The sequence below is a fragment of the Brienomyrus brachyistius genome, unplaced genomic scaffold (genome assembly GCF_023856365.1).
Source record: "Brienomyrus brachyistius isolate T26 unplaced genomic scaffold, BBRACH_0.4 scaffold81, whole genome shotgun sequence".
In the NCBI taxonomy this organism is placed as follows: domain Eukaryota; kingdom Metazoa; phylum Chordata; class Actinopteri; order Osteoglossiformes; family Mormyridae; genus Brienomyrus; species Brienomyrus brachyistius.
In genome coordinates, this window is record NW_026042356.1 from 233,661 (window position 1) to 256,188 (window position 22,528).

At 44.9% G+C, this 22,528-nt stretch overlaps 1 protein-coding gene across 6 annotated transcripts; it reads right to left on the reverse strand.

Moving 5' to 3' along the window:
- Window positions 1–8,287: 8,287 nt before the first annotated feature.
- LOC125726968 (receptor activity-modifying protein 3-like) lies at window positions 8,288–22,523 on the reverse strand. 6 transcript variants are annotated; one of them, XM_049003510.1, is made up of 5 exons: window positions 22,445–22,523; window positions 22,208–22,248; window positions 14,567–14,596; window positions 14,171–14,348; window positions 8,288–9,765 (listed from the first exon to the last, which is right to left on the reverse strand). In XM_049003510.1, exons 1-5 carry the CDS (start codon window positions 22,447–22,449, stop codon window positions 9,510–9,512), a joined length of 510 nt encoding a protein of 169 aa, XP_048859467.1. In that variant the 5' UTR covers window positions 22,450–22,523; the 3' UTR covers window positions 8,288–9,509. The 6 variants fall into 6 exon arrangements, with proteins under 6 accessions (XP_048859467.1, XP_048859464.1, XP_048859466.1 ...); XM_049003507.1 differs by lacking the exons at window positions 22,208–22,248; window positions 22,445–22,523 and adding an exon at window positions 21,274–21,625 and having other exon boundaries at window positions 8,288–9,314; window positions 9,483–9,765; XM_049003509.1 differs by lacking the exons at window positions 22,208–22,248; window positions 22,445–22,523 and adding an exon at window positions 21,274–21,625 and having other exon boundaries at window positions 14,171–14,345.
- Between the last annotated feature and the right edge of the window lie 5 nt (window positions 22,524–22,528).

Here is a 22,528-nt window from a genome sequence, read left to right on the forward strand (position 1 = left end):
CTCCGACAGACAGGCCTTTGGATGACAGTCGGCATGCAGCCTGGCGGGTCGATGTCTGTCCTGATCACAAAGGGGCTCCGACAGACAGGCCTTTGGATGACAATCGGCATTCAGCCTGGCGGGTCGGTGTCTGTCCTGATCACAAAGGGGCTCCGACAGACAAGCCTTTGGGTGACAGTCGGCATGCAGCCTGGTGGGTCAGTGTCTGTCCTGATCATAAAGGGGCTCCGACAGACAGGCCTTTGCACTACGATTTATCCACTGATGGTAAAATCACAGAGCAATTCATTTTTCAAGGTGATGTTGTGGATAGTACATCATCATCCATCCATACAACCATCCATACATCTGTTCATCCATCCATACATCCGGCCATCCATCAGAATGTAAAACATTTTTGAAAAGCTTTCAAGGGGCCTCAGCAATGTTTGCTGAAAACATCTTGACAACCTTCCACAACTCTACAATGTCCATCCATCCATGTCCCAGAACTCTGCATCTGCTGCAGGACAAGATGCCTCTCCTCTCCAGTGTAGGATTTCTCCTTGTAATAGAACTGAAAGGATTTTGCTCCCTTCCCATCCATCATGTAATACTCTGATGCTTACTGCCCCTCCCTTATTGAGTTCCCAGTTCCCTACTGGCCCTGCATGTCTCCGTTCCCAGTACCAGCAGATGTAATTCTCCAAACCCACTGTTTCCCATCATTTATTCCAGTTCCATTTTCCCTTTCACAGCCTGCCGTCTGTCCCAAATTAAGCCAAGTAAACAGTAGCCTATCAGCGACACACCGTAGAGCGACCCACTGCATATGAAACAGGCATTTAATCGCAGGCAAGTATGTGCCAAAATATGCGCCGGTGCATGCATGCAGTACTGCTTTCAGGGTCGGGTGGGGGGGGGGGGGGGGGGGAGGGCAAAAATGCAATTTATAAACTGGGCAGCCCAGAAACTGAAATGAACCCCATAAACCACAAAGATGACAGCAGAGATGAAATATATTCCTGCCGCATTGACCTTTGGCATGTAGCACCCCTGGATTCCTCCTGGCACCCCTGGATTTATTCTGCCATTCCTGGATTCTTCCTAGTCCCCCTGGATTCATCCTGCCATCCCTGCATTCATCCTGGCATCCCTGGATTCCTCCTGACATCCCTGGATTCATCCTGCCATCCCTGCGTTCGTCCTGCCATCCCTGGATTCCTCCTGGCATCCCTGCATTCCTCAAGAAGGAAATGCTGGAATAACAAGTTATTATGGAGGTGTATTACAGTAATGAGAAGGTATGCGGTCAATGCGCTGTTAAAATTAACTACCCGGAAAGCATCAGCAAAGGCACATCTTATTAACCTCGCTAGGGCCTGTGTAACCGGCTTTATCTTGCGTTGTGTAAAATAAATGCACCGCAACTCAAAACTCCCAATCGAGCTGGTATTATTCTGTGGACAAGATGAACACTGCGAATCACAGCACTGTTCTGTTCCGGAAATACAAAAACACTCACTTTACCACACACAGCCATAACTTGGTGGCTGGCTACTTGTCTAGCAACATAGCCTACAGGCCGAGGTTCACAGAACAGACAGAATGCATCTATAGTCACTCGACTTCACAAAACTTTGTTCATATGTAAACTCATTCAGGTATATATACTTTAATAATCAAATTGTCGATAAAAGTAAATAATTCTCTAAAATGAGAGACACAATTATTAGCACAACCTACCGCTCGCGCAGGCATTTCCAAACTGAGGGAAACGTAAAATGCGTCAGCTTCTTAAAGGCAACCGCCAAATATTTTAAAGTCACAGAACACAAAACCAAAACATGCACACACACCCACAGCTGACACAGTGGCAAGTGGAAATATTTATTAACCACGTTACATCTGCAGTGTTGCATTTGTAGAGAGCTGTTATTGTTCTGAAAGATGTAAGAGGAGATGTGAAAAAGTAATTCTCATATGAAAATCTCATATAAAACACTGCCAAGAGATTAGCGTGCGTGACTTTATTAAACTTATGCCTTTATTAAATCTCTGATTGCTGCCAGGGTTCGATTCCACCTGGCACAGGAATGGCACCTAAGTCTGTTGGCTAAGCTAAGCCACATGACGGCTCTTTGTGAAATTTTGTGAGAAGTGGGATTGAATCCTCTAGGACTCTCCTGGCAAAACCTATAAAATATCCTCATGAAACCGGACAGTCGGCTGCATAAAAAGGACGAATATTTTATCTGTAAGCATAAATGACCCAGGATAAGGGAGGAGCTGATCTGCAAAGCACAGCTTTGTTACAAGTCGTTGATGTTCGATGGTGTCATGGCTTATCCATAAATCCACCCCACATTTTGTAATATAATCATGCACCATTTAGCACTGATGCTAGTGGCACTGAATCCGCACAGTTTGCTAATTATAGTGATGTGATGTTTATTTTACAACATACAGGCATTGAGGAGGAGCTTTTGCACAATAGCATCAACGCCTATATTAAAGTTTCGCTCATGGATGAGTGTATAACCTGCCGATGTCCGCAGCCAGAACTGAAAATGACATGGAGAAAGTACAGGTTCACCTGGGCCATTAGGACTTCCCACAATACCTTTATGATGAAACCAATCTTGACGTTCACTCACGTACATGAGCCCTGTGCAGTGACAGAACATCTGTGCACAGGTCCTCCAAACTGCACAACGGCTATAGGCCAGGCAGTGAGGTTCTGTCTCCCGACTGGGTGGAACGTGGCTTCATTTCTCCAACCGAGCAAACGACCATATGATTTATTCAAGCAGCTTAAAATGCGAGTGTACCTCCATGCGGGTGATAAATGATACATGAGATATTTCAGACTGGCTGCATGACCTCGGTCCGTTAAAAATACCCCCAGACACCCAAAAACTAGGATAGATCTGTCCAGAAGGCCAGCAAGGTAGCAGCAAACAACCATCTCTTGAGCCTCATTAAGGTACTGTGGAGTCCAGAAATACAAACACAGCACCAGTAACTCAGCAACGACCTGAAGACGGATTTTGGAAGGACAGTATCCTCACACGTAACATTGAGGCAGAGGAAAGGCCTTCAGCTCCGGCAGAATGGGAAATTTTACTCGTTTATCTGATGCTTTTATCCAAAGCAACTTACAGTAGTAGTAGTACTGCAATGCAAATGATCTGTGTCCTTGAGATCTGAACCCACAACATTGTGTTGTTAGTACAATGATCTACTTTTTGAGTCAGAAGGCCCACAGTTGCACTACTGCTCAGACTTCCCCAATCTTCCCCAATCTGGGAGCACAGTCCGAGTCACTTGGAGCATTTACGTTGGAAAATGTGTGAAATTCCCGAGTTTATAAGCTGTGAATGTGCAGTGAAACGAGAGAAGGCAGGTAAAGCTGGGATAGAGAGGATGTGAAAGTCACACGGCTGGAATATATGGCTTCATTTGGAAGTGTATATACCCTGCAACCCCTACCTGTATAAGGGGTTAGAAAATGGATGGATGGATAGATGGATGGATGGATGGGTGGATGGTATAGAATATTTAATTCTGCAGGGCTGGGACTAATTTATAGGATGGAGCAAAAAATGTACTGACCACAGGACATCCATCCGTACTGGCAAATATTCAATTCAATTTATTTCTATATAGCGCTTTTCACAACAAAGTTGTCCCAATGCGCTTTACAGGAGGGTGTTGTGGAACATCCTTAACAGAGATAACAACAGAACACAGAAACAGTGAAATAGCCACTCAGGCGTTCATGACAGAGCATTGTAAAGGCACCTGGGCTGACAATGACTAGATGGCTAAAATGGGGGGGTGAGACTGGCAGGTTTTTCAGAGCCGGTGATGTACAGTATTCTCTCAGAGGGCTGGTCAGCTGAGCACAGTCTGAAAAGTCACACTCTAGGATAATAAAAGAAAGAGGCATCCTGGATGGATGGACAGGCGGACAGACGGACAGATAGATCAAAGGATGGATAGATGGATAGATGGCCTGTCTGTCGGAGCCCCTTTGTGATCAGGACAGACACCGACCCACCAGGCTGCATGCCGACTGTCATCCAAAGGCCTGTCTGTCGGAGCCCCTTTGTGATCAGGACAGACACCGACCCGCCAGGCTGCATGCCGACTGTCATCCAAAGGCCTGTCTGTCGGAGCCCCTTTATGATCAGGACAGACACCGACCCGCCAGGCTGAATGCCGACTGTCATCCAAAGGCCTGTCTGTCGGAGCCCCTTTATGATCAGGACAGACACCGACCCGCCAGGCTGCATGCCGACTGTCATCCAAAGGCCTGTCTGTCGGAGCCCCTTTATGATCAGGACAGACACCGACCCGCCAGGCTGAATGCCGACTGTCATCCAGAGGCCTGTCTGTCGGAGCCCCTTTACGATCAGGACAGACATCGACCCGCCAGGCTGAATGCCGACTGTCATCCAGAGGCCTGTCTGTCGGAGCCCCTTTGTGATCAGGACAGACACCGACCCGCCAGGCTGAATGCCGACTGTCATCCAGAGGCCTGTCTGTCGGAGCCCCTTTGTGATCAGGACAGACATCGACCCGCCAGGCTGCATGCCGACTGTCATCCAAAGGCCTGTCTGTCGGAGCCCCTTTATGATCAGGACAGACACCGACCCGCCAGACTGAATGCCGACTGTCATCCAATGGCCTGTCTGTCGGAGCCCCTTTACGATCAGGACAGACATCGACCCGCCAGGCTGAATGCCGACTGTCATCCAGAGGCCTGTCTGTCGGAGCCCCTTTATGATCAGGACAGACACCGACCCGCCAGGCTGAATGCCGACTGTCATCCAATGGCCTGTCTGTCGGAGCCCCTTTACGATCAGGACAGACATCGACCCGCCAGGCTGAATGCCGACTGTCATCCAAAGGCCTGTCTGTCGGAGCCCCTTTGTGATCAGGACAGACATCGACCCGCCAGGCTGAATGCCGACTGTCATCCAGAGGCCTGTCTGTCGGAGCCCCTTTGTGATCAGGACAGACACCGACCCGCCAGGCTGCATGCCGACTGTCATCCAGAGGCCTGTCTGTCGGAGCCCCTTTATGATCAGGACAGACACCGACCCGCCAGGCTGAATGCCGACTGTCATCCAAAGGCCTGTCTGTCGGAGCCCCTTTATGATCAGGACAGACACCGACCCGCCAGGCTGAATGCCGACTGTCATCCAGAGGCCTGTCTGTCGGAGCCCCTTTGGATCAGGACAGACACCGACCCGCCAGGATGAATGCCGACTGTCATCCAGAGGCCTGTCTGTCGGAGCCCCTTTGGATCAGGACAGACACCGACCCGCCAGGCTGCATGCCGACTGTCATCCAGAGGCCTGTCTGTCGGAGCCCCTTTGGATCAGGACAGACACCGACCCGCCAGGATGAATGCCGACTGTCATCCAAAGGCCTGTCTGTCGGAGCCCCTTTGGATCAGGACAGACACCGACCCACCAGACTGCATACAGACTGTCATCCAAAGGCCTGTCTGTCGGAGCCCCTTTGGATCAGGACAGACACCGACCCGCCAGGATGAATGCCGACTGTCATCCAAAGGCCTGTCTGTCGGAGCCCCTTTGGATCAGGACAGACACCGACCCACCAGACTGCATACAGACTGTCATCCAAAGGCCTGTCTGTCGGAGCCCCTTTGTGATCAGGACAGACACCGACCCACCAGACTGCATACAGACTGTCATCCAAAGGCCTGTCTGTCGGAGCCCCTTTGGATCAGGACAGACACCGACCCGCCAGGCTGCATGCCGACTGTCATCTAAAGGCCTGATAATTCAGCTCTTTGGCTTCCAGGTGGAGGCTCTCTGAAGGCCAGGAAGTGCTTTAGCTTTGTTCGTGTTTTTTTACTTCAGAGTACTTTGAATATTATCTTGAAAGCAAATATTTTGAGAAGTAGGAGAGACATAATGGCTTTGTATAAATAGCTCAGTGGAGCAGTTAACAAAAAGCTTTTTTTCCTCTTTCCCTACTGGTTTCGGTTGCTTGGCGACGCCTCATGAAGAGCTTGGTTTGCGTATTTATTTTCCTTTTTACTGTTTTGTTATTTGGGAAACGATGTCAGGTCAAGATCAAGTCAGACTCCTACATTACTGTCCCTGGATGTGCGGAACCTCTGTAAGCCGTCAAGCATAAACGTTACGCGGGTTTGGGTGACACACTGGCCTCCCGCCTCCAGGGTGCGCTGTTCAAATCCAACCTCTGGCCCTTGCTGCTTGGGAGAGGCCCCAGCTCTCTGCAGCCCTTTACTGGATAAGAAGGACAGGGATTCCACCTGCATTTCTTGCAATTAGGAGCCAACCCCAAGCCACCCTGTCACGTGAAATCCAGGTCCTTTTAATTGAAATGGTTTGCAAACCCTGCCTGGGCTCGAAGTCTCCTCCTGCCATGGATTATCTCGTCACCCTAATCATTCTCATTTTTCTTCTTTCCTTTACTTTTGTCACTGTAGCAGCGCGAACATGAGCCAAGATGAAATATCATGTTTTAATGTGTGTTGAAAATATTATTAGTTTGTTTTCCCACATAAAGTAATCTGTATTCATCCCTGTTGAAACGGTTTTGCTGGGCCTGATGCATGGTGACGCTTCCTGAGATCTGCAGATAATGGGCAATACTACCCAGTAGCTGAGGAAGGGGAGGCGCTGAAAGGATGAATCTCGCCTGGCATTTGCGCATGTAATAACTCAGTGTAATAACTCAGTGTAATAACTCAGTGTAATAACTCAGTGTAATAACTCAGTGTAATAACTCAGTGATCCATGAGCCCTGTCACTAGGCACTGCTTCTTGTGATGGTGTGGCTGATGAACGCAGATATGATTCAGGGCTCCCAACTTTGGTCAGCTAGCTGGAGTGAGATTTTCGATGTGATGCAAGTCTGCACACACGTTTACATGGATGTAGCAGTTTCTTACCTTGTAAATAGTGTGTAGGTTTTGAAAACAACCCCAAACGCTTTTGATGTAGGTAATTTTAGGTTAATAATGGAATAATATAAATTTGCCGTAACATTTCCTGCGTGAGAGTCTGAAATCGTGGGTGTCACACCAGAAGCGTGAGAGTTCTGCTATAGATGTTCAATCTGAACAGAATGTACATCCCAGATCAATACTGTCCATGGGCAGCACATTGTATATAAAATGTTGGGAACCTGACTTACATCTGTAATGGACGAAGAATTTAACTTTGACTTGATGCTGGAGTCCTTAGTCTGAAAGCCTCAGAAGCTACTTCTATTAATAGCTATTATTTTAGCTAAACAGCTCAAAGCACTTGACGCAGTTTCTGAGCACACAAAAGCAGATGGTGTTTTTTTACATGCCTCCGTCTTTGAAACAGGAAGCTAACGGACGTGGCGGACGATGCGTACACTGGTTATGCTCTTAGTATGTCGGCCGTATTGCCGACAAACAAGGAAACTCGAGTGGGGAGCTCCGCATGCTTCTTGGCAGCCGCAGTCTGTGCGCTTCCTCCGATTCTTTGCCTGCCCAAGGAAAGGATCTTATATCCTTCCTGTAGATCATCTTCACGTGCATAAGAAACCAGCCTTAAACCTCCGTCAAGATGTGTCTTCAAGCAGCGGTTTTGTTTTTTTGTTTCGTGCCATAGACATTGTGACGGGGCAGTGGGTGGTCTGGGATGGGGGAGAATCCAGTGACAGGACTTCTCATGCAAGTAAAGCTCCTCCTTTGTTCCGGAATGTTCTAAACACTTCCATCATTTTCTCCTGTCCAGCAGCAGCCAGACCCCGAGCTGAGCCCCACGTGCACGCAGCCTGTCCGCAGTCCAGTCTCCACTCTGTCTTATCTTTTCCCTTTGTGCTGAAATACCTGTTTTGTTTTAAATTTCCCTGCTTGTTTTTTTGAAGCAAGTTCCTCTCCCACAATGAAGGGTCTGACAATGAATCGTTTTGCTGTTCTTTATACTGTAAATTAAAGTTATTTGTATAGAAACAATTGTTCATTCTCTTAGTACTTTTTCTCAGAAATTTTTATTTATATTTCCAGACCAGGTTTTTTTTTACAAGAGCTTGTTTTGACAGCTATACATGAGGATTTTTTTGCACATTATCTTTTAAAAAATGCCAACATTAGTTTTTTTTGTTATTGTGTAGTTAAGGATTTCATATTATTTGGTTGTATCAGTTGTCAAACTGTTCATGCAACATATTTTGTTCCAAATAAACTGTTACAATAGAAATGCAAATAATTGTTGGATATGATTGTTGCTAACTGGAGTCAGAAATATCAGCCAGTCTATGATAATCATAATTCATATTCATTTAATAACACATTAAATATCTATATAATACATGTTTCACTTAATACCAAATATGAGAATTGGACTTCAGCATGACGCTACGCTAGTTCAGTGTTTGCTCTGCTTGACAGAGGTCAGTTTCCATTCATGTTAGCTCCTCCTTCTATAGTGATCAAACATGTAATTAAATGACATTACAGATCAGTGTAGATCTTACAGTACATACAGAAAGGAGGCACCAAACCTTCCCAAACATCATCTACTTGATTAGTTACGTAAGCGAATTCAGAGCATGTGATCCGAATCATGTGAGCGGTCAACTGGGAAGGACCATCCACACAGGTTTTAGGGTGTGACACAAAGGACGGACTGGTTTCTCAGAAACAGGAGACAGCATTGTACACTTAAAGAAACACCAGCTTGAAGCATTGAAAAAAATGCAACTGTTTAGCGATTAGCATGACTTTGAAGCAAGCAATCACGTATCACCTGGTTTATAATGCATCAGTTTTTGTATTTCGTTCCTCTTCTCTGCGGGTGATGGGATACAGCAAAAGGTCTATGATACCTTGGGTAAGAGTTCTGGTTTCCTTCTGGCCAGTCTGTGGCTCAGCAATAGTGACAGTAGGGGAGGTTAGCATTAGCGATAATGCTAGTGGAGGGATATTAGCATTAGTGATAATGCTAGTGGAGGGATATTAGCAATAGCGATAATGCTAGTGGAGGGATATTAGCATTAGCGATAGTGCTAACGGAGGGATATTAGCATTAGCGATAGTGCTAACGGAGGGATATTAGCATTAGCGATAATGCTAGCGGAGGGACGATAGCGAAGGGCCATTACCAATAGTGCTAGCGGAGGGACATTAGCGTTAGCGATAATGCTAGCGGAGGGATATTAGCATTAGCGATAATGCTAGTGGAGGGATATTAGCATTAGCGATAATGCTAGTGGAGGGATATTAGCATTAGCGATAATGCTAGTGGAGGGATATTAGCAATAGCGATAATGCTAGTGGAGGGATATTAGCATTAGCGATAGTGCTAACGGAGGGATATTAGCATTAGCGATAGTGCTAACGGAGGGATATTAGCATTAGCGATAGTGCTAACGGAGGGATATTAGCATTAGCGATAATGCTAGCGGAGGGACGATAGCGAAGGGCCATTACCAATAGTGCTCAGGGAGGGACATTAGCGTTAACTATAGTGATAGCAGAAAGAGCACTAGGCGGCGAAGTCGCCACGCTTGCTGCACCACACCACCAGCGCAACCATGGCCAGCGTGAGGAAGACTGGCACAAAGATGAGCATGGCAAGCATGTTGTCCGACGGGTCCATGAGGACCATGTGGCTCAGCGTGCAGTTGGAGAAGAAGAGCCTGTGGACGCGGATGATGTAGCTCTCCACCAGGGGGTTGGGCCAGTAGCAGCCTGTGCTGACAGCCTTGTCCTCACTGCAGTTGGAAAAGTGGTTGTACTTCCTGTAGGAGGAGGGAGAGGATAGTGTCACCTCAGAGATACTAGAACAGGAGTGTCAAACTCCAGTCCTGGAGGGCTGGAGCCCTGCACAGTTTTGTGTTTCCCCTCATGTAACACGCCTGAGTCAGGTCCTTGTGCAAATTACCACACAGCTCTTGAGCTGAATCATTTGTGGAAAGAGCTAAGCTACACTGAGCCCCAGCCCTGCAGGTATGGAGTTTGACATCCCTGGACTATAAGTATCATTGAGGAGATCAAAGCAGAAATAATGGCCTTACATCCATTCATAAGGTCCATAAGCAAGATGCTCTCTTAACTTAATCTTACTCAAAGAGGAATTCATAGAATCTTCTCTATTAGGACTATCGAATGTTTTCTGTAATGTCTCTGTCAGCTCACGCTCTTCCCTGCAGTTTCTTTTTGACACTTCTGTGCCTGACATTAATTAACAAGCCCCCAAAGCCCTTTATTTGTAGCATTAGGGCCTGATTAGTCCCACCTCACCTCATTACCACAAGCAGCCTTATCAATGTTTCATTAGTGCCAATTATGCACAGCAAACAGTGCGCTTCATTATCATATAATTCTGTGATCTGAACCAGTTTATGTGATGCTTGCAAATTTAACATCTCTCTCCACTGTGACAGGCATGTACCGTTAGGTGTCTCCATCTGGACACAAGGTCTCCGTCTGCAGTGAAGCTCCTTCAGAAATCTTACATTTATGGTTTACAACTTAGAATTAATATAATTTCCATTCCAATTTCTCTCTTGAAAGCAACTAGTAGAGTGGCCCTGAAGTACAAAAGAACATTATGAAAACACAAAAATATTAAGAAAAGAATTGTGCTCTTTAAAATGTTTTTGCATTTTCTCGTATCCTTTGCATTTTCTCAATGTGTTGTGTTTTACCCTCCAGGGCCACCGTAGCCTAGGAACAGTAAACCGGCGGGGATGGCATTTTTTCAGGATCATAGCTATTTTTCCTCAAGAAACACAAACATGACAGTATACTCTTAATAATATCTCACATGAACGGTTTGGAACGTTTTAGGCTGTGGCAGGTCTATCATGTAAAGCTGTCTTTCAGTTAATCAAGGGAAATTTCAGCTCACTTTAGGTAGAGATTTAATTCAGCGACAATGTCTGTAGCCTCTCTGAACCCTTTCAATCACTTCCCTCCATTTTTGAGTGTCCCTTGGTTTTAGGCTCATTGTACTGTATGTACACGACTTAGCCACATGTCGACATCCTAGGCTACTGAGGCCATGTCATGACCCACGTGTGAGGACTCCGCCAAGCAGTCCTGTAATTAGTGGTCTAATGAGGGAGACCCCCCAAAACCCCACATACACAGCGGCCCTTTCTGGGTAAGATTGGCCACCCCCACTGTACTGGGTCCGTTAGGCAGCCTTAAAGGTCCCTCAGACTGCACCCTCGACTGCCTGACAATCTAGCTTCCGAAAAAGGGGTTACACAGGGAAACGAATAACAATATATTTTTAATTTAGTCCCTGGCATGTGAATGTTGTTTGTGTAATTTTCTAAATCTCTCCCCCGTGACATTAACTCAGCAAGATGGAACTGGCAGTGGATGGAGATCAGTAAACGCGTGTCCATTCGCTCCAGGTAAAACCCCTCAACAGCAGCAGGAAAACCCAGTTTTGCTGGATACAAACACTTCATCGTTGTTTTTTCATTTCCTGCATGACAGATACGTGCCTTTCTCTGGATTCACACAAAACTATTATTCGAATGGCTGACTGTATTTCTTTGGAATGATGTCAATACACTGTTTAGGATGTACCATATGTTTTGCTTCCTTTGACTGGGATAAAGTATTTAATAGCATCACAGACTTGGTCACAGGGCTGATCCGTTAAAAACGCTACAGGTTAGCGGGTGATCAGTCACAAGGTTGATTCTTTATATACACTTCAGGTTAGCGGGTGTCCTGTTGTCCTAATACAGACTGGCATCTCTGAAGTGCCCGCTTTGAGTCCTGTGACAGACTGGCATCTCTGAAGTGCCCGCTTTCTGTGTGTCCTGTAACAGACTGGTATCTCTTAAGTGCCCGCTTTGTGTGTGTCCTGTGACAGACTGGTATATCTTAAGTGCCCGCTTTCTGTGTGTCCTGTGGCAGACTGGTATCTCTTAAGTGCCCACTTTCTGTGTGTCCTGTGACAGACTGGTATCTCTTAAGTGCCCGCTTTCTGTGTGTCCTGTAACAGACTGGTATCTCTTAAGTTCCCGCTTTCTGTGTGTCCTGTGACAGACTGGTATCTCTATAGTGCCCACTTTCTGTGTGTCCTGTGACAGACTGGTATCTCTTAAGTGCCCACTTTCTGTGTGTCCTCAGACAGACTGGTATCTCTATAGTGCCCACTTTCTGTGTGTCCTGTGACAGACTGGTATCTCTTAAGTGCCCACTTTCTGTGTGTCCTGTGACATACTGATATCTCTTAAGTGCCCGCTTTCTGTGTGTCCTGTGACATACTGATATCTCTTAAGTGTCCGCTTTCTGTGTGTCCTGTGACAGACTGGTATCTCTTAAGTGCCCGCTTTCTGTGTGTCCTCAGACAGACTTGCATCTCTTAAGTGCCCGCTTTCTGTGTGTCCTCAGACAGACTGGTATCTCTTAAGTGCCCGCTTTCTGTGTGTCCTGTGACAGACTGGCATCTCTTAAGTTCCCGCTTTCTGTGTGTGCTGTGGCAGACTGGCATCTCTTAAGTGCCCGCTTTCTGTGTGTCCTGTGACAGACTGGCATCTCTTAAGTGCCCGCTTTCTGTGTCCTGTGACAGACTGGCATCTCTGAAGTGCCCGCTTTCTGTGTGTCCTCAGACAGACTTGCATCTCTTAAGTGCCCGCTTTGTGCGTGTCCTGTGACAGACTGGCATCTCTTAAGTGCCCGCTTTCTGTGTGTCCTCAGACAGACTGGCATCTCTTAAGTGCCCGCTTTCTGTGTGTCCTGTGACAGACTGGTATCTCTTAAGTGCCCGCTTTCTGTGTGTCCTGTGACAGACTGGCATCACCTGCCTCTATAGCAGATTTGTGTTTATGGAGGAAACATGGATGGATAAATTTCCAATGCAGTTTCTCTTTGACAAATAGCCACATTAGCCTCAATTTCAGAAATTCACCATGATCCAAAACATGTTTTCCAATCACGTTCAGTGCAGCTTTTACTTCAGATTTTTTGCAATACCCAGAGCTTAGACTGTGGTCAGTGCTGCCCGGGTGGGTCGCACTAGACAGAGAGCCTTGTATCCTTCAGCGCAGTGAGAATAGAGAGGGGATCTGAATTAGCATGTTAAAGGCTGCTGGACCCACTGCTATTATGTTCTCATCAGTCATTGTCCATTAAAGTACCATTACAGGGTTTTCATCCATATAAAGCCACCAAAGGCAGGGCTGAGATCTTGCTGTGACACACCATAGACAAGAAGATGTGTTCTGGAGATTCAGATGAGAACTGCTTGAATTCAAATTAAAAAAAGATACCAATTTGCACGTCATATGTTTTAAGTCTTGGGAGTGGAATAAAATTACAGTCATTACCAAGACCAGGGGCGGTGTGCATACAAATTTCACTCCTAAGTGAGTCAAAATTCTAAGAATTACGTGATTTTGCTTTTACTCTCAGAATTAAGACTAAGTGGCACGCATAAAAGTTCTTAAGTGCTAAGATTATGTCTCAGCTCCTGAATAATTTAAGGGAGCCGGAGAGGTATCCTAAAGCAAGGTGTCAGCACGATGTGCACCAAGATGGCGTCTAAGCACATTCTGGCACAGGAAGGTTCGCAGAGCGTCTTGTCTGAGGAAACACGGCGTGTGTGGAGCTCACATCGGTCCGCCCAGCTTTCCTTAGTCTTTCATTAACAGCTTGGCTTCATGTTCGTTGCACTCCTTGCTTCCATTTAAGCACCAGCTGTGCCAAGAAGACCGACTCAGGTTCTGCCCAGTTTGGTTTCCCTTTAGAGTCCATTGTGTTTTGAGATGACTTTGAACCATAATACATAAAAATATGTTCCTATTAGTGGAAATTGATTGGTAATGGGATTGGTAGACATCGGTATTAGCTATTATATGTTGTATAAAGCCTTCAATGAAAGGTATGATGTCACTCTAATATATCACCCATGCAGGCCCTCTATTGGCTGACTCGGCAGTTGAGGCAGGCATTTATTTGTATTCCTTTTTTCATGAAAGGTGTGATGTCACGGTAATATGTCACCCCTGCAGGCCTTCTGTTGGCTGTCTCAGTAGTTGAGGAAGGTGCTCATTTGTAGAAAACCAGGAAACTGGTCCCCATAAAGTAAAAAAAAAACAGGAATTCATCACATTATGGGGACCTTTGGTCCCCACAAAGTAAGGTATACCTGGACACAGACAGACAGCTCTTGCTCACCAGATGAAATACGACAGGTTGCACCAGTTCCTCTGAGGTATGAGCTCCATCTCCCGCTTGAACCAGTCTCCACACCTCTCCATCTCCAGAAGGAGAGCCGTCTCATTGCACAGCACTGGTTGGCTTCTCGCATCCAGAGAGGACAGCAGCTCTTTCTGTTTGTTGATGTTTTCTGCTGCTGGACAACAGCAACATTTCAACAGCATCAGCAGCGACATACTGTCAGAAGCTCATTAGATGCTGACATTTCCATTTGTGCTGTAGAAACTGTCCTCAAACACACACAAAAAAAATCGTTTTTAAATCATTCTTTTTTAGAATTTTCATAATATATGAAGAAAATCGAACAGTGTTCCATCACACATGGCAAAGAAGATGCAGTTTCGTATGACTTACCTGACCATCCCCTGGTCGTCATGGCAATCACTGAAAAAACAAAGAGTCTCAAGTCACACAGACATATCACAGTCTTTCCTTCATCGGTGTCATTAAACAGGTATAATTACTTGTTTGATTAATGAATTCATTAATTCATGAATGTAAAACAACAGACAAATATTTTTTTTTCAAAACCTAATCTATATACAGGTGTAGGTTCCATCCTTCTGTCTCTCAATGGGATCTTCATATTAAGAAGCTGACATGGAGTTTGAGGAAATGCGAGTTCAGCTGCTTTGCTCATTAAATTCAGAAATTCCAGGAATCAGGATGCATGTAAAAACAAAGAAACCTATGATTTCTGCGTGGCATCAGGTGCTGCAGCCTCCAATCGATGAAGAGCCGTAATTTAAGCAAAGTGTAGCAAGACAATCGCAGTCTCTTTGAAGGTTGTGGAATTCTTGCTTACTGCTAAAGAAGAGGAGGATCTGGCCACCTTTGAGAAGCTAAAGCCGTGTTAGTTATAAGTGACTTTGTCAAAGATTTCATCCACATTCTGACATAAATAAAGGTTCTAGCAAACCAGTTTGGAACCTTAAGCTGGGCTGAACCCTATGATGCTGCCCTTCCACCTTTAATCGAGGTGTGTTACTAGACACGTGAGCTACCTTCTAAAACAGATCATTCTGGTCCTCTGGCAGAACCCCAAGCACCCTTACAAACCTCTACTGCTGCACCACAGATGAGCATCCTGCATGGCTTGCAGTACTGCATGGTAGGCTAGATGGTTCTCCTGTGACTGGAAGCTTCTCCAAAGAGTGGTGAGACAGTAGTGCTCATCACAGACCACAAGCTCCTAGCTTTACGGCAAGCCTCACGCTTATCGTGACTGAAGAAGGCCCAGAAAATCGCAATCTGCTACCCTTCAGGTGCTACGAAACAGTCAGTCGTGGGAACGGTTTCTACCTGCAGGTGACCAGATTACTGAACACTCTCTAGTACAACCTAACACTGTCAGATAGACCAATTAAGCCACTTTCATTCTGAAAATCAAACATTTGCATGAAAAACACTTTCAGACAGCTAAATAAAAATGACATTAAGTCTCTTTCCAGACAATTCTGCTCTCCAGTCATATTCTAATCCCTTCAGCTCAGTATGTATACCTTCATATTTATCTCCATAGTTTATTTTATTAGCTTTTCTTGACTGCCCCCTCTTTCCTCATTTGTATTTTGCGCATGTTTGTCTGTTGTGATTACCTGAGTGCAAACAACAACCTTATGATCATCAGCAAACAAACATCATTTAGTCTTATGATCATCACCAAGATGCCAGCGCTGACAGAAATCCTTTCAGGGATGCTTTACTGCAAACAAACATCGTTTAGTCTTATGATCATCACCAAGATGCCAGCGCTCACAGGAATCCTTTCAGGGATGCTTTACTGCAAACAAACATCGTTTAGTCTTATGATCATCACCAAGATGCCAGCGCTCACAGAAATCCTTTCAGGGATGCTTTACTGCAAACAAACATCGTTTAGTCTTATGATCATCACCAAGATGCCAGAGCTGACAGAAATCCTTTCAGGGATGCTTTACTGCAAACAAACATCGTTTAGTCTTATGATCATCACCAAGATGCCAGCGCTCACAGGAATCCTTTCAGGGATGCTTTACTGCAAACAAACATCGTTTAGTCTTATGATCATCACCAAGATGCCAGCGCTGACAGAAATCCTTTCAGGGATGCTTTACTGCAACTAAACATCGTTTAGTGGGCAAAACAAACGTCTGTTATGTGGCAAAAAGTTAATAATGCTGCCACCATTGCTTTGAACCCAGGGGTGAGCAGCTCGGTGGGCTGTGCTTGTGCTTATGGTTCCTGGTTCGAGCCCCAGCCTTGGCAGAACAGTCACATGCCTGTGAGCGAAGCCCTTATCTCCCAGCTCCAGGGACACTGCATGTTGCCGGACCATGTGCTGTGACCACCCAAGCAAGGGGGAAAGCAGGATGATCAGCAAAGAGACAAATTCCAATGTACCTGTACTTATGCAAGTAGGGGATTGTCATTTGGCAACAGCAAATGAGTGACCTGGCCAATCACATCTCCTCACTTCCTCCTCGCGCTGTATAACCTTGCATGCCAGACTGTACATATCATCTGTTCTACAGTACCCACTTAAAATATAAAACAGGGTTTTCTTGTTCAATTTGATTCCAAAATGATCCCAATATATAAATGCATGTTAACAAAAGCATGGCCAAGATATCAGACTGCAGTTGCTATAACCAGGAAACGCTAACTGGGAAACAGCCATTTTGGAATGTATGGCTTCGTCGGTATATTCAGAGCCTATTGGTCATGCATGATAAATTACAATCACTTCTTCACACATTTCAGAAAGTCTCCTAGCAAGCGCAACACTCATTGGTTTGGGCTCCTGGATAATTGGAAGGGGTCGATAATGTCTAATGACCTATGACTGACCTCGCTGACACTGTGGTAGTGTTTGGCATAAATTTTTCTTTGTTTTTGCAGAGCTGAAACTTTAACATAGAATAGCCAATAAGGCAGACCGCAGTGAATTAATTATTTATACGTGCACATCTATGACACCTCCATAACCACCGTAGGCGAAAACGGCAAGAAACATTTATACCCGCACAGGCGTAACGCCTCCATAACCACCGTAGGCGAAAACGGCAAGAAACATTTATACCCGCACAGGCGTAACGCCTCCATAACCACCGTAGGCGAAAACGGCAAGAAACATTTATACCCGCACAGGCGTAACGCCTCCATAACCACCGTAGGCGAAAACGGCAAGAAACATTTATACCCGCACAGGCGTAGCGCCTCCATAACCACCGTAGGCGAAAACGGCAAGAAACATTTATACCCGCACAGGCGTAGCGCCTCCATAACCACCGTAGGCGAAAACGGCAAGAAACATTTATACCCGCACAGGCGTAACGCCTCCATAACCACCGTAGGCGAAAACGCCAAGAAACATTTATACCCGCACAGGCGTGACGCCTCCATAACCACCGTAGGCGAAAACGCCAAGAAACATTTATACGCGCACAGGCGTAGCGCCTCCATAACCACCGTAGGCGAAAACGCCAAGAAACATTTATACCCGCACAGGCGTAACGCCTCCATAACCACCGTAGGCGAAAACGCCAAGAAACATTTATACCCGCACACGCGTAACGCCTCCATAATCACCGTAGGCAAAAACACCAAGAAACGTTTGCAGTAAAAGATGTACAACATAACCAAAGTGGGCGTTTCATTATTGCAGCCAGTCAGTTACAAATGCAGTTTTCTCTTATCACCATGCAATCTGTTCAGATTATCTCCGCCAGTGACACCAGCTAAGTGCTTGTTGCCTCGGTTTGATTTTAGGTTCCTGCTCCACTGTGGAATAGGTCAATCCTCTTGACAACTTTACTGTGGATTACTAGTTTGCAACCAGCTTCTGTCTAATGTCTCTTCAGCATTCCTGCGTATGAAAGGAAAACATGCTTTTCAGTAATCATGTGGTGAGGTGAACAGAGTGTTAGATAATTTTGGCAACTCGAATAAGTACAACAAAGTGAGCCCAATGGACTCCTGTCATCTGTACGCCCTGTACCTTATGTAGCTCAGGGTATGAAATGGAAAATAAGCACTGGTACCAGTTAGGACCATGCTCTCCATTGCCTTTAACACCAACCAGCCTGTCTGACTGGAGAAGACACTCTGGGAAGTGCAGCTTGATGGCCCCATGGTTTTCTTACTGACTACCTGACCAGCGTCACATCCTCAGAAAGTCATGGCCTTGACCACCAGAGGGCGACAGTGAACAGACTTTCAGGAACCCGCAGCTACACCGCTCCCCACGAAAGCACATACTGACCGTTTAGTTACGTGCACATTCGAGCTGCCTGTTCTTCTCTGACTATGCACTCCACTTATTTACAGCTTCGTATCTGTTCATTTTCACGTCGTCTCTTTGACCTGCAGTGATCCTGCACTTCGTCTTGAATGTTTGCCTTGACTTTTACACGTGGAATCAAAAAACTATAGCTATTCATCCGTAAATGCTGCCATGCACTAAGTGAGATACCTCTGGTATAGACTGAGGACTGCTGCTGCTTAGCTAAGCCTGTTCACCCCCTGCAGCTGTGCACGGTCCCGTATTACATTTAGTAAATGAGCATCCCACGTCTCGTAAAGGGGATTAGCTGTATCAAAATGCCACAGAAATATTCTGCAGAGCTAAACTGCAAGTCACCTGAGATAAAATGATGCAGGCAGGATCTAACACCGCAGTAGCCATATAAATACTAGCCTTCTGTAAGTGCCATTCTGCTGCTGAGTCTTCCACTGCTAGATGTTGGTAGTCACTGGCCCAGAGGGACAAACCTCACACCGCTTGATTTATTCAAATATAGCCTATCAAAAAAATTGCATTTTCAATTTCTTTTATGCACTACCGAGTTCAGGCAAGTAAATGGTGTTTTGCGGACAGCAAGTGCAATACAATAAATTTACATTCAAGAAGTACACCGACTAGGTACGAGGTTATCTGATGCAGAAACCGACAGTCGTGAACAGAGGGCCCTGTTTTGTTTCAAATCTTCTGCAATGTTTTCACGTCTCGTACTTCGTATTTGTGATGCCTTTCAATAACTCTGTCTTACCATATGCCCCAGTGACAGCACGGCACTGTTTTTTTACTTACCTTCTGCTTTATCCTCTTATAAATCCTGACACGTTACCACCTCTTAAAGTACCAAGTTCAAGTCTGAAGTTTATTGTCATATACTGATAACAGTGGAGCATCATTACCAGCAGTAATATTCCTGGGCTCAACATAGCTCAGATACTGAACACAGTGAAAGTAAATCTGGACAGCTGACTTAGTCGTACCATCAGAATTTAGTTCTACGCCACCGACATCAGACAGTGGAAGATGTGAACCACACACTGAGTTTTCTAAACCACCAGAACTTCATGACTAATTTTCCCCACATCGAGGCCCTAAAGATGTGTATTCCACATGATATCCAAACAAAGGGAATTTCCTGGAGGCAGATAGAGTAGCATAAAGCACAGGCTGCCGGCTTCGGTCAGCATGATGCAGTCAGAGTTTCCATTCCAGACAAGCATTTACATGTATGTAACACTTTTATTATCTTCATATTTAATGCCACATTTTATTACCCTTTATTTAAATGAGTTCTTCTGCCTTTGTGAAGGACTTTGAATTGCCTTGTGTCTGAATTGTGCTATATAAATAAACTTGCCTTGCATTGCCCTGCCTTGTTAAATAGGCATAGGACCAAAGGCAGGGGACACCCTGGACGGGATGCTGGTCCATCACAGGGCACAGGGCAGGGGACACCCTGGATGGGATGCCGGTCCATCACAGGGCACAGGGCAGGGGACACCCTGGACGGGATGCTGGTCCATCACAGGGCAGGGGACACCCTGGACGGGATGCCAGTCCATCATAGGGCACAGGACAGGGGACACCCTGGATGGGATGCCAGGTCATCACAGGGCACAGGGCAGGGGACACCCTGGACGGGATGCTGGTCCATCACAGGGCACAGGGCAGGGGACACCCTGGATGGGATGCCAGACCATCACAGGGCACAGGGCAAATTAGCAGTACAGCGATACCAGTTCCTCTGCATGTGTTTAAAAAACAGGCTCCACAGAGGAAACAAAATCAAGTCAGAGAGGACATTCAAACCCCACACACAGAGCTGGGGTGGCATGGTATCGGTGGAGCGATTCAGCACTCCAACACCTAGCTACCATTCACCTGGGTTTAAAATCATTCGTATGAAAATGCCAGGCCTTAGCTGATATTGAGTATGAGCTCCGGAGTAAGACGGCTCTTTGGGAGCTGTATCCTGGGCTTCGTAGCCCATGTGAAACGTACACATTTCTGTCTGGCCGATTTCCCACGTGACTCCCTTCTGTCTCATACAATAATCTAAAGGTTGCCGATTCCATCCAATCGGATTCAGTAAAGCGCCTCACCTATCACGAAGGGAAACCGCAGAAACATCGCCCATATGCTGGTGTCAGTCACGCAACAAAGTAACAATCTGCATCACAATTAAATAATATCCATTAGATTCTATTAACTATTAAATATAGAACCGTTATCCACCGGAATATCCAACGGAAAGTTGTTCAATAGTATGACTGTGGTAAGGAATAGCGTGTGTGTTCATCTGCGCCTCTTCGCTTAGCTTGGTCTCCTTGTTAATAATAATAATAATAATAATAATAATAATAATAATAGTAATAATTTATATTATTATTATACGAAGGCTAATTATTATTGTTATGTTATTATTATTATTATTATTATTATTATTATTATTATTATTAATAATAATAATAATATTAAATGGGATATCTTCCCTCTGTGCTAAATGCCACAACATAATCTAACGGCTTCAATTTAAAAATCTGGTAACACTTTTCCATTTCTTTAAATTCTTCACCTAGTGATATTCTTAAAACACCGTATTGTATTTTATACACAATGCAGCTCTTCTATAAGAGATTTCTCATTTTCATTTCTAGCCTATCAATTTATTTATGACGGAGTTATAAGTTACATTTACTTGCACCTGCGGATTCGAAGGATGCGTTATTTGCTCTTCGTTTCTAAAATGATTTTAAATGCTATCAAAAAAAAGTTGACTTACCGAAAAGCCAGCAAACGAAAAGATGTGTAATAAGTAGCGCATTTTTATCCATAACGACTTCAGCGGCGATCGGACGGGGACAGTACGCACGCACTACGGCTAGGCAATATCTGCCTGTAGCGCAGCATGATTTATTCCACAAGCAGGGAAAAGATCATCCGTGCTGCCTGATTCACAGCCTAGTCTGTTTTCTCATATGTGCCACTTGTCCGAAGTCATTTAAAGTTGCATTATAACCATGTCCAGTAATGAAATGGCTCAACCTCGATACAACGAAAGAACTGAGTGAGATGCTGGGTTCGGCTCCCAGTCCACCTCCTACCGCCTCGAGCCGTATGGCCCCCCAACCCGAACAAGGGGGCTGAACAAGGAAGGAAATCACATGGGCAAGAAAACAAAGCGAAGACCTCAGAGACTCGGTTCTGCTTTCTGGGAATCTGAGCCATACGTTGCCATATATTGACATGCCGCTATAAAGCCAAAGGAAAGCCTCATTATTTATCAATATATTTTTTATTTGCTAATTTAAAAAAAAAAAATAACATCACATACAACAACAGCTTCGTTTGCACAATATTCGTATATCATACTAAAAATATAAGATTCAGAAAGTACAAATACAGACCAAAATTTTGCTTCCAACGTGAATGTGACTCTTTAGGTCTGCATTTGTACTTTGTGAATATAAGTTTCCACCTCTTAAGTTTATATACGATTTTTTAAATGTAGGCCAATTTATATTTGAAAATTAAAAAAAAGTCCTAGCAGACAAATCTTTATGGTATTAAACACGTGTTAATTGGCTAGTTCTTTTAATATAGTTTCCGTATTAGAAAAACAACGTTCATTATATTTGACAGTTCCCAAACTAAGATTCTGTGACGTTTTGCAGCTCTCAGTTCATCTTAAGATCATGATACCTTTTCAGGATTACCTTGTGATTTACATTGTAGACGACGTGTGTTCATAGCAAATCTGACAAGAAAAACATGTAAACATCATATGAGGTTAATAAATAGAAGTGGTGGAGACCGTTGAGTATTTCTCATAAATTACTGTGGAAGCAATGTTTCCAAAAATGCACTTTCTACTCTGAATACATTCAGATATATATATATTTATTCGTTGTTTCTGTTTCTGTTTCACGAACATACGAAAGAAATCATTTTACCTCATAAATCCTCAATGTGGATATTCAGATACGTGATAAAGATGAAAACTGGGGAAATAGCACGCATCAACACACCTAAATATT

What these genes read in the sequence shown, in the direction of transcription:
- LOC125726968 (XM_049003507.1), bottom strand. Translation starts at nt 21,325, where the DNA reads ATGGATAAAAATGCGCTACTTATTACACATCTTTTCGTTTGCTGGCTT. An exon ending in GACGACCAGGGGATGGTCAG is followed by an intron (nt 14,349 to 14,566) that starts GTAAGTCATACG and finishes GCTGTTGTCCAG; the next exon opens with CAGCAGAAAACATCAACAAA. An exon ending in AACCTGTCGTATTTCATCTG is followed by an intron (nt 9,766 to 14,170) that starts GTGAGCAAGAGC and finishes CTCCTCCTACAG; the next exon opens with GAAGTACAACCACTTTTCCA.